The following is a 12,546-nucleotide window of genomic DNA, read 5'->3' as shown; positions in this document are numbered from 1 at the left end:
TCGAAAAAAAAAAGAAAAGAAAAGAAAGGCGAGACGAAGTTGAAGCGACGAAAAGAAGAACGAAGAAACGGACCCGTGGGACAGAAGTGCGCGCGCGACTCGTATTTTGTTGTCTCAGCAATTTGTGCGCCTAGTCAGTGAAGCGGCTCGGGTGTCTCCGACTATTCACTCGGGAATCTTCGCCCTCGGAAAGTGGTGCGTCAGGGAACTGAAGAATTCCCGCATTCCAACGCAGGTGAGCAAGGATAACTTGCGTTTCTCGACACCAATTACCTGCCTCACAATCAGACGTGATCGCTTCATACGTGACTTGAGAATGACGAAAAATAATCGATTATTTCCTTCACGATTAATCGAGTGTGATCGATTATTTTTCAAACTCGATTTACCGACCGAGGCGATTGTTTTTTTTTTTCACGATCGGTTTTTGTTTTTTATAATACAATATCGATTCACGTGTTTCAAGTATCGATTGTTATCATTGTCTTAATTACTTGCTATAAGTACCTGTAAATGAATATTTTTACCTGATATTGTAAATATTTTTAACGAAATTATAAATTATCAAGAAACTTTTCCGCTTTTAAGACTGGCTACTGAAATTTACCAAATTTTGTTCTCGTATGGACCGTTTCAAAAAAATACGAAATAATCGATTGATAGATTAATTTTCACCGATTCAATCGAGTCGTGTTCGATTATTTTTAAGACGATTGCTTCGAAATTTATCCTCGATCTCATGATATTCGAATTTTGTCGCTCCTATGGTAAATTAAATATCTGAAGATAATAAGTTTTCAAATATTTACCCAAACCCTTCGAATTCTCCAATTCGAATAACAGAGGACTTTTGGGATTTCGAGAAAACCCGAAACTTGGTAAATTATTTGCCTAGAATTTTGACTACATTTTTTCAAATTTACTTTCCAGGTAAATTCAACAACTGTACAATGTTATATATGATAGTTGCGGGGATGCAGTTATGAAGTTTTGCATGATTATAAGAATGATCATTGTAATTGTAGACAATTAACGAATGGTACCGAGAAACCGTTTCTTGCATTATCCACGACCCACATATTCCTGCGTTTGCCACGAGATTTGAATGAGGTTAAAGAAATTCGACGATGCAGGTATAAATAGTGGTATAAAAAATTTTCCTAACTTCATCCATTACATTAGAGTCGTAATATTATAAACAAGGTATAAAAACGAGTTTCATAAATAAGTCTCAAAGTAACGGTTCCTTGATTTCGGAATTATACAGTTCCAGCAGAGACGAGCATTAGTACAAAATTGTACTACAGCGTACTTCTGAACGTGATATTATTCCACGGTGAAACTATTTTAACTTAAAACTCCATACACCTATTCAAGAGAACGACTCGTATGACTCTGGGAAAAAGTAACGAAATCGAACGGAACTGAGTCAATGATCTTTCGAAATACGATGACGCTCGTAGATGACTCGTAATCGCTTATACAGATAGCTTCGTACAGACTCACATGTCTGATTTGAAGAAAAAAGAAAAAATGACACATACATACATTAGACAGAAAAAAACCGCATGATTCAGCCACCGGCAATCGTATTGCGGTATTCGATAAAAACTCGTTTCATCGTCAACCGAGGTCTACGATTACTCGTGTTATAACTCGGATTGCGAGATCGTACAAGAGTCATCGTCGATGATGTAGATTCCTTTGTGAACAGTTTGAAACTCTTGGAAAATTGTCCGTGCAATTCTTTTTCTTTCTTTGTAGTTGAAAAGATGACATCCATGTTTCACGCAGTTGCTTTGTTCACTATTTTAATACTTAATTAAACACTGCAGTTCAAAGTTCAACAGTAATTTTTTCCTTTTTTTTTCTTCTCCAGCTTCACGTTTACAAAAACCAGTTTTAATGGCCTCTCTAAGACTGTGAGATCCAAGGAATTGGCTAAGATTTCTCGACGTATCTATGTAAAGCTGCTTTAAACGATCGTTACTGCAATGCGTCTTTATATGGAACTTTGAATTGGCCTTAGACGTAAATAAATGAAATTACAGGTTAAAAAGTTTGCTGTACTTGTCGAGGAATTTCGAAACGTCGGTAAGTCAGAATCCTACTGCAGTATTTTTTTTATATTCATTTTCTCAATCAATCGTATATAAAAATTGTACCACATACTCTTATTGTTCTTGATTTTGAAAACTTGCTGGATTTTTGTATACGAATCGCATGACTATACGGAAATATATAAATAATCATTGCACGAAATCTGCATTTCTGCACGCAGTATTAAGAAATAAAATGTATGATTACGTATTCCGAATTATTCGAGTTCAATAATTTTATAATACTCGCAAATTTCCGTCCCTCGACCGGCGCAGACTTCAATAATACAAAACATAATATAAGAATAACACGAAAAAGAGATGCCATGTTTTAACGTTGAGAAATTTTTACTTCACTTCACTAAAATTTACTCTAAATTCTGATATTCAGCTTTACACAAACGATCTGCTACGAGAAGCAAAGTAATTTTTAAGTGTTCGTTTAGAATTAATTTGAAAAAGTATAATACCAGTTATTTTGATCGGTCAAGTAGGAATCCAACACCAACTTATCGTTAGACGATATCAAGAAGAGCGGTTAAATGTTGCTTATAAATTTCTTTTCAACGGTGTCTTACTGTTTTTTAAACTGAGACTTCACGTCCGCTTTATTTTCGGTTCTAATTCTGTTCACCTGTGCACCATTATAGACACGATCCATAAAAATGTATAACAAAAAAAGCGGCTTATAAAATGCGCAATTGAGTCGCATTTATGTTCAAATGAATGCCAATTTTGCAGTTTTGCAAACCTGGTGCAGTATTGCGTACTGTGAAATACATTGTCTGTATGTATTTGTACATCGCATGTATACATCGATTCAATTTTTAAATAGGTACAATATTCATATGTCGATGGATTGAAGAACTCGATTTTAAAATGAATTTGTAACTCAAGCGATGACTAATTGCCGAAAACCCCTGATTACATATCTGTGATATGTATTAGATTTTCAAAACTGTTGCACAAATCCCTGACTATTGGATAACAGTGAGTAATGATAATCTGTGATGTGAAAAATTAAAAAAGTCGAGATTGTAACTACAGCTTGTCGGTCTGCCGTGATTATTCGCATTTGAAATTTCCGTGTGTTTAATTATTTTTGATTGCCTAGATAACCTTCATCCAGTCGAGACGGCATTCGGACTTTTTGTTCTATTAAAGAGTGGGGAGGTCGAAATACTCGGTCAGTCGACTCTCAACCACCGAAGATATCGCACAACTCAGAATGTCGCTAGATGAGGTGAGAGACTGAAATATTATTTGTTTTCAATCCGTACGATATATTGTGTCGCAAAATTGAATGTGATTCGAAGATTTCTCAATCCCAGGGAGTAACTTAAATTCTCAACTTTTCAAAGAATATACGATATTTACACTGAAATTTTTAGTTCCGGTTACCGCTCAGTCCTTAACTATTTTCATTTTTTACCGCAATCGAAAAATATAGTTCTAGGTAGAAAATGAAAATTAGTTTTCTAGCTGTTACCGGAAAGTCTAGTATCCGTTGCTATTCTTTCTCGTTACGATCACTGTTGCTATATTTTCTTGCAACTGTTGCGAAAATTTAATGTTTGTGCAAGAATAAATTGACGGTAAAGCCTCGTTTAACTAAAAAAGTAGAGTAAACCTCACAAACTGATTTTGCGTTGCAATTACCAAAAAAGGATCGACGATATCGCAAAATGTTTACGCGTACCTCGTTTTCGTAATTCCAACAATATTCAAACAGTTTTTTTAACGATCCCTGTTTTACTGAATTTTTCTAGTTACTGTAACAAGTGAAATTTTTCTGAGTGTAAATTATTACTCATGATTATCCAAGTCAGATTATAATTTTATACATGGCCACAATGAATACCACTTGTCAAAGTATCCCCGATCATAGTTGTAAAATTCGGGGAAATTTTAATGTTCGACAATCGATTGTTCAAATCGTTAGACGCATTGTAAAGCTGCGATATACAATCATATTAGATTGTTTAAACAATAAAATGCACGGCAATGATCTACGCGGATTCCTTATCGGTAACAACGGGTCGTTGAACTTGCTTTGTTAGTTTCATTTCAGGTGAAATTTTTTACATTATAAACTGTATCTTGTCGAACTAATATAATAGTTTGAATTCCACGTTCGTGTAACTGTACTGAGAAGAATTCAATTTATTTAACAAAATAAGTATCTTTGTAGTGATGGTTTAATATTGTTGAGATTAAAAGAAAATTTGGAATATCAATAGTTATTCTTCAGTGTGATTATAATTGTCAATACCATATTTTCTGGTTATTGAAATATTAAATCTGTCTGCATAGTTTATTACATTTTCCAAGTAAAGTAAGACCTTGACATGAATTTATTATTGCATCGTAATAGTTAGAAGAAAATATATAATAGAACTGTACGATTGACCGTGATTAAAAACAATAGTAATGTATACTAATTTTTTTTATTCAGAGCAACGAAACCGATTTTGATTTTTAACCCAGAAGCATAGTTTTGGATAATAATAAAAAAACATCTAGAAATTTAATTTCTAGTCTATATACCCGAAGAATAATTGCTCAAAAACTTGGAATTTTTCACTATGTTAAAACATCGGAAATTCGTCAGACTTGTAAAAGGAAGTATGTACACTGAGAAAAATTTCATTTGTTAAATTAACTAGAAAAATTCAGTAAAACAGGTATCGTTAAAAAACTGTTTAAATATTGTTGGGATTGCGAAAAACGAGGTACGCCTAATCATTTTGCGCTATTGTCGATCCTTTTCTGATAATTGTAACGCAAAATCAGTTTGTGAGGTTTACTCTACTTTTTTAGTTAAACAAGGCTTTAACGTCAATTTATTCTTGCACGAGCATTAAATTTTCGCAACAGTTGCAAGAAAATATAGCAACAGCGATCGTAATGAGAAAGAATAGTAACGGATACTAGACTTTCCGGTAACAGCTAGAAAACTAATTTTCATTTTCTACCTAGAACTATATTCTTCGATTGTGGTAAAAAATGAAAATATTTAAGGACTGAGCGGTAACCGGAACTACAAATTTCTCTCAGTGTATAGAAACTGAAGTAGACATACATAATGTAGCTCACACAGGATATCAACATATTGTATCAAGCAAGGTCATTGAATTATTGTACTGTGTAAAACAGACGGATGTACCGTATAATTCATGCGAATAGGATTATCATTAATAAATGAAATCGACTGAAATAAGAAGGTAGCGTAGAGTTGCCAACCGGATATGTGTGGTGAAAAAAAGTTGGAAAGAAATAGTATTCCTCCTAATTGTGAGTGAAAGGTCTGTATTTAATCGCCAGAGTGATTAAAAATTTTTCAATTAAAGACACCGGCCTTGATCGTTCTCGGTACCTGTACAAGTTTAAAGACATTTCAAAGCATAATCGATATTCAAATTTCAAAATTTTGCCTCGAGTAATTTTTCTTCATTTCAAACTAATACATACTTCAATTTATCGCTTGTTAAATATAGAAATTCCAATCGGCCGCCGCAGCCGTAAAAACTTTAACAAAACGACCGACCGACGAAGAACTTCTCGAACTTTACGCTTTCTTCAAGCAAGCAATCGAAGGAGACAATAAAACCCGTAAGTACATACAAACGAAATATTCAATCCTCCGTTTTTGTAGGTACAATATGCAAAGATCAAGACGTAGCCAAGCTGATCAGAATTAACACGTAAAATAAAATAAAGACGTTTAAAATACGTACGTCAGCTACGTGGAACAGGTTTACAGATAAAAAATTTAAGTTTAAAAAATGCCGGTCCAAAGGACGATGAATGTGAGAATTTTTCGTCATCCTTTGATTACCTTTTACGTTTTTCTTTTCTTTTTTTTTTTTTTTTCTTCAACGCAAAAGAAATATGTGATTTCAAAACCTTGTGGGCGTTTGTACGTACGTTTAGTTTCGGATTATGCGATCAAAAGAAATATGTACAATCGTTATGATGTATTGCATGCAATCATGCATCATTTGTCACGGAACACATTTTATTTATTTTTTTTTTTTGCACCATGATAAATTATCACTAATTTGTTTGCCACGAATAGATTATATAATGATCGAAAGATAATCGTATTCGTCGTAATAAATAGTGTATAATTAATTACCAGGACGAAAATAATCTGTCGTTTATAAACGTTAAGTAACAGAATTGCATACCAAAACTTACACGTTGTTACACATAATAGTAATTGTTTGTAAATTTATACAACATGTAGAAAAATCTTTCAATTATACTATAAAAAAAATGAAATCTCGAAATAAAATGAACATCTTCACAGATTCTCTCGCGATATAATAGTTCTACAAGTTTCTCAATTATCGGAAGTTCGTAAACCGAAGTTAGTAGCTAATCTAGAATGTAATGAAAACACACGGTTTCATCATTCGATCGATTCTTCACTATTCAATAATTCGTTGACCACAACTCAAATACAACAAAATGAATACATTTATGAATCATAAAAATTTCACGTTATTAATAAAAAAATAAATAAAAACACACAACCATAGACTTCATATGACACGTCAACAATTACCGAGTTCTTCAATGACTGTGAAAGATTATCATTTGTATAAATTTAAAAAATACTTGAGAGAAATTTTTTGTTTCCTCGAGTATACATATATGTGTTCGGTAAATTAAATAAATTGGTACTTCGTTTACTTTAATACGCGTGTATAATGTTTAGTCATTTTTTTACTTTTCGTCTGTCGTGATTGTTTTTTTCTTTTTTGTCTATAACCATCGTCGGGAGAAAGGAGTATTTACAACAAAACAGCTTTAATTATTAATAATTCGTTTTTTTCCTTATCTTCAATTTCAGCAAAGCCAGGCATGCTGGACCTCAAAGGAAAGGCGAAATGGAACGCGTGGGACAGCAAACGAGGTACATCGCAGGATGCGGCTAAAGAAGCGTACATTAAATTTGTCGACACATTGTTAACGAAGTACAAGTAGAATTCCTATAAAAAAATATGAGAGAATTAATTTCCCGTGTATAATCACATGAAATATATCATTATCGCACTCTGCTGGTTGTCATTAAGAAGAGAAAATAATTACAAAATAATAACAATAACAACAACAACAACAACAACAACAACAATAATAATAATAATAATAATACTTTTACCGGGAAAGAGGAATCGATACATGTGTGAAAATCCTTGTGTTATGAAATTATAAGAAAAGAATCTTCACGAATTTTCTTCGTTTGTACAGCTACTTTTGCACTATAATCTGTGTGTTACTTGATCTTTGACAAACTGTCGTTGATAATTAATCACACACGTATACACTGTAAACTGCAGATATGAGTGTTAAAAAAATAAATATTAATAATCTCCAATTTTATAACGACAAATCGAATAAAATTACGTCAGTTAAGTAAATTCAATCTCTTGAATTATCATGTAAAATTATAACGCACTAAAACATACATATATTAAAGCACGTCTGCATATATATTGATGTGCAGTAAACTTATCGAATGATTATTTTGTTGAGTTTGTTTCGTGGAACTGTACAACATTTTGAGATAACGATACACGAAATGTATACGTACGTGGATATAATCTCACGTGATAGTGAGATAATCCTATCGCTTTGAGATTACAAACCTATAATCACGAGGCTTAAAGGAAGTGGAAATCCAATGATTAATTTGTTTGCGGAGAGACGAAAATGGTCGAATTTTTAAAATATCAGTACCTCGTGTTGGTCTGATGCAAATAATATATAACCGCAACTACGTATAAAGATCTTTGATATTCGGATCTGAAAAACGCTGAATGAACCGTTAGAAAAGCGTGAATTAGAACGGGTTTTTAGACAAGTTCAACATATCAAATGGAAATGTGACGAACTGCAATGAATATCCAATAAAGAGGTTCTCGTTTATTTCCATTCGATAACTGTTGAACTATTTATAGGCACGAAACTGATTTTCATTTCGTAATAATGCAGTTCGTCGAATATAAACGTATATGACTGTAAATTGGTTATCGCAACGCACAATAGAAAGTTTCCCAGGAATATCGGCATTACAAGCACTCGTATAATTATCACGACGATCATAACGAATAGTGATTGAAACATATTCATCGGATATGGTCGTCATAATAATAATTTATTTTAATTTTTTTCCCAGTCCCAGTCAGCCATCTTCGGGCTACAATTGAGGAAAAATGGAAAAAAAGTTGCCAAACAATTGTATAACATGTCCCTTATACCGGGTGAAACTTGAAACAGAAAGAAGAAACATCGTTGCTCTGTTTGTTGGATTTTAAATTATAAAAGCGAGTGGAAAAAAAACTATATAGCTGTAGAGCTAATTTTTCACCAACAGTCAAATCATACAAGCACTTTTAATGTAACAAATTATGCATTCCGGCATATTATACGTTTGACGTTCACCCCTATTATTAATTCAGGGTTCGTACGCTTTTTGGCATCCGAAATTTCCCGACTTTTCCAGGTATTCCAGCCTGAAAATAGAATTTTTCCAGTCATCTTTCATGAAATACGCCGCTGATTAATGACAATTTTTTTTTTTTACACATTAATACCAATATCTTCAATATTACATAGTAACTAACTTACTGTCTAACAATAATCAATTCACAAACAACAGCCTGCGTTTTCGCGTAAAAAAAAAAAAAAAAAAGAAGCGGTTTGGCATTAAGTAACATATAAGTTAGAACTATTTTTTTTTTTTAGTTCATCTCAAGTTCGACGGTACTTTAAATTGTATAAGAAGTTTTTTTTCTTCGACAGACTGAAAATTCCGTTCTTATTTTTGAAATTCCCTGACTTTTCACGGTTTTCCCTGCGCGTACGAACCCTGAAATTATAATGCAACTTCACACCGCTCAACAGAGAACATCGGTACGCGGTGTTTCCCCCACTATGTGATTCGAATTTACAGATGGCTGCTAGCAAAACGAAGGCGCGATACGATTGTAGAGGCGCTTCCCAAGTTCATAGTCCACTTCGGGGCAGCCAGTCAACGGTTAAGTTAAGTGTAGTCGAGAACGCGAGAGGCCGGCTTTTGTCGCTCCTTAGAAATTTTCTTACGACTCGACCTTGAATTTCGAAATTTCCCTCGCATACTCGAAGGGTGAGTAGGTAGGATTCTTTTTTTTTCTATTTTGAAATAATTATTCCGGCAGTTTCGAGAGTATAAAATTATGCACCTTCCACGGTGGGATCTTGTTGATAATTTTATTCACGCAGGTAGAGCCATCTGTGAATCAGTCAGATAACTAACTTCGCTGAAAGATGTCTTTAGACGAGGTAAGCTATACCTTTACAAAAAGAGTAATCGATCGTGTTGAAGTTAGTAACGATATCGCAACAATTCATGCTGAGTAATTAACCGTTATTTCGCAATTTTGAAATTGCTTAAAATTCAGTAAACTGTAATAAAACAAAACATACTTATATTATGCAATCCTAGTTACTTCAAAATCACTGTAAAAATTAGAAAATAGTGATTTTTTTTTTTCATCGTTTCGTTACTAACATCAACCTTGTAGTAATCGATATATCTATTATTTGTATACATCACATAATCGATTAGTTTTGAAAATAATACCGTTAAAAAATTTACTGTCCAGTTGAATGACTATAATTAACTTGACCGCCAATCAGATTGTCGGTTGAGAGGTTTATCTGGAGAAAGATAAATTTTGAGCCGGAGGCAAAGGTATCTATGTATAATTGTCATAAAAAATTGCTTTTGCCTGCGATTGCTTAACTTATCATTCCATTTTTATCGCAAGTATTAGACTCAACATTCTTTTCGAGTCGTTTACGTGATAAAAAAAATATGTTGAAGACTAACGATAAATGCGGGTATACAGTCACGAATACTTTAACTCAATGTGACCTTTAAAGTAAGTTTAATGAATGCATGCGGCAGAAAAAATGGTAATCGAAATGATACATAAAGATGCGAATGATAATCCAAAATGTTGTTAAGCCTTGAATTGAAATGAGAAACGTTGTGAATTGCGTGTGAATATAATGTTTACGGCATGCTGATAATATTGAAATAATTATTGGCCAGCCGAAGTTTCACTGATTAATCGCAATATTACGATTCAACTCCACAGAAATTTAATGCAGCTGCTAAAGAAGTCACCGAATTGGCTTCTCAGCCTGCCGATGCCGATCTTTTGGAAATTTACGCCTTGTTTAAACAGGCAAGCGTTGGTGACATCAATACAAGTAATTATATTACGAATACAATTTGAAAATTGCTTTTATTCCCGTCAACATTTAAGTCCATGGAGATCTGCTCAATGCTTTGATATTTTCAATTATTACAAGTAATTAAACTCAGTACACTATCGCTAATTGTAAGCTATTAATATGCTGGAAGTATGAAAGCAATGAACAGGCCTCAATTCTAAAAGTCATGCTCAAACGACAGAATAATCAACTGTGTGCATTGGGTATTTGAAAATTTGCATGCAGCAAGAGTTATTCATTATTCGATAATAACCACGAGCATTTACAAAATTATTCACGTGGCGACACAAAGTCACAATAATAACATGTAATTGTGGTTTACGAGAAGTTGACATAAATTCCAAATGGTACGTAAAAAGAGATTAGAAAAAAAACAACGGCCTTAAGAGACATACTTAAATTCAGTATGTAAAGTACCTATACCTAAGTAAATTTTAGAAGTGCTTGTACCTATACAGTATGGCGTCGGCGTCAGTAATCAGCTGATCGTGTTAAATGAATATATTTAACGAATATCAAGGTACAGAAAAGATCGTGCAAACTGTTGGGCCTTCATTTTGTGATATTAAATTAGCGTAGGGTAAAATATGCGATCAAAACCAGTTTCTATAATTAAATACGACCCAGTTAGTGTAGTATATAATACCTCAATATTTACCGCCACCATTTGGCTAAAATTTCGAATAGATACATTCTCCAAAATAACGCATTGTCTCTGTCGTGAATTTTGTTTCATGAAATAATTACATTTTATACAATTCCTCGAAATTTTGCAGCACGACCAGGCATGCTAGATTTCAAAGGAAAAGCGAAGTGGGATGCTTGGGAACAGAAAAAAGGAATGAGTCAGGATGAAGCAAAGGAAAAATACATCGCCAAGGTCGCATCGCTTGTCGCATCTATTGGAAAAAAATAGAACCTTTTTTTTTATCAAATTATATGATACCTGCATAATTCGATGTCAATTTCTGCTTTTTCTACTTTCTTCTCCCCTCTATTCTATTTTTATTTGCACCAATACCGATCGCATAGTACACGATTTGTATAATTTAAAATTTTTTTTTATAGCAAATAAAAAACGACAGTTGTAAAACACAAACAAATATTACACACAACGCACAAATAATATGTCCGCATAAATTATTGAACCCCTGCTAGACTTGTTATCAATTCATAACTCTCGCTGTTTGTTTCGCGGATCATTTACATAATCCGTCTAAAAAGGTTTGGTATTTAAAATTGTGCAATATATGGTATGAATTGGTAATATGCCGATACCAAGTGGAAAGGGTAAAATTATATCACATGATAGTATAAATTAAACGTTACGTCAACGTTGTGCGACAAATCGAAATATAAATATATTACCAATTATATTTATTATGGTGTTATAGAAATGATTTAATAAAAGATGATTTACACGTCTCACTGTTGATATTCCGAATCATTATCACCTTTTTTAACCGAAATACGGATTATGACACGGTCGATATTAAATCATTATGACATTTGAAATTGCCAATAGTTCTAATATAGATTCGTTTTAACGGTAGGAATTATTTACCGTTGTACCAACAATCATTATTGTTATAATCACAGAATCCCGGAAGTTTAGGGTGCAGATTAAAATTTCCTGAACTCTTAAATCATACGCGAAGGATTTTACATCGGGCCGCGAACTTTTAATCAAATTTAGTTTCGTCTTGGGAATTCGCGCACAAAAAATTTGCAAGCGTATTCTCTTAAAACTCGCATTATTTGATAATGAAAGGATAATAATAATGAATAATGGTAGTGTATTTTTCAGAAGCTTAACATTTTTGTCTTATCATTATATACACATACGTAGTCAATTAATTGCTTAAGAAAAACGTACAGTGGGCGACACAGTTTTTAAGGGCAGACTGGGCTTGGATTTTTAATTATAAGCTAAGAATAAGGGATACTCGCTTTGATTTGTATCATCATTTATACCTGACGCACACACCGAACGAATGATTTTCACGATTAAAATTTACCTTCCTTAACAAAATAATTAAGAATAATTTATTTGAATATTTATCTAGATATTATAACGTAGGCTATTTAAAATTAGAATGGGTGTTATTTTATTATGTGTAACTTATAGTATATGTGTAGTGTGGTTAGAGCGTCGCGA

General features: G+C 33.2%; 2 protein-coding genes across 3 annotated transcripts; both read left to right on the top strand.

Moving 5' to 3' along the window:
* The first annotated feature begins 3,196 nt into the window (after positions 1-3,196).
* Positions 3,197-7,337, top strand: LOC124223107 (acyl-CoA-binding protein homolog). Its single transcript, XM_046634806.2, has 3 exons — positions 3,197-3,342; positions 5,597-5,711; positions 6,958-7,337. The coding sequence occupies exons 1-3, from the start codon at positions 3,328-3,330 to the stop codon at positions 7,089-7,091; spliced, it is 264 nt and encodes an 87-aa protein (XP_046490762.1). The 5' UTR covers positions 3,197-3,327; the 3' UTR covers positions 7,092-7,337.
* Positions 7,338-9,090: 1,753 nt separating this feature from the next.
* Positions 9,091-11,816, top strand: Acbp1 (Acyl-CoA binding protein 1). 2 transcript variants are annotated; one of them, XM_046634804.2, is made up of 4 exons: positions 9,091-9,252; positions 9,369-9,428; positions 10,250-10,364; positions 11,165-11,816. In XM_046634804.2, exons 2-4 carry the CDS (start codon positions 9,414-9,416, stop codon positions 11,302-11,304), a joined length of 270 nt encoding a protein of 89 aa, XP_046490760.1. In that variant the 5' UTR covers positions 9,091-9,252; positions 9,369-9,413; the 3' UTR covers positions 11,305-11,816. The 2 variants fall into 2 exon arrangements, with proteins under 2 accessions (XP_046490760.1, XP_046490761.1); XM_046634805.2 differs by having other exon boundaries at positions 9,091-9,260.
* The last annotated feature ends 730 nt before the right edge of the window (positions 11,817-12,546 follow it).

The sequence above is a fragment of the Neodiprion pinetum genome, chromosome 7 (assembly GCF_021155775.2).
Source record: "Neodiprion pinetum isolate iyNeoPine1 chromosome 7, iyNeoPine1.2, whole genome shotgun sequence".
Lineage (NCBI taxonomy): Eukaryota > Metazoa > Arthropoda > Insecta > Hymenoptera > Diprionidae > Neodiprion > Neodiprion pinetum.
Note: the sequence above shows the minus strand (reverse complement) of the source record. Positions and strands in the feature narration are given on the sequence as shown.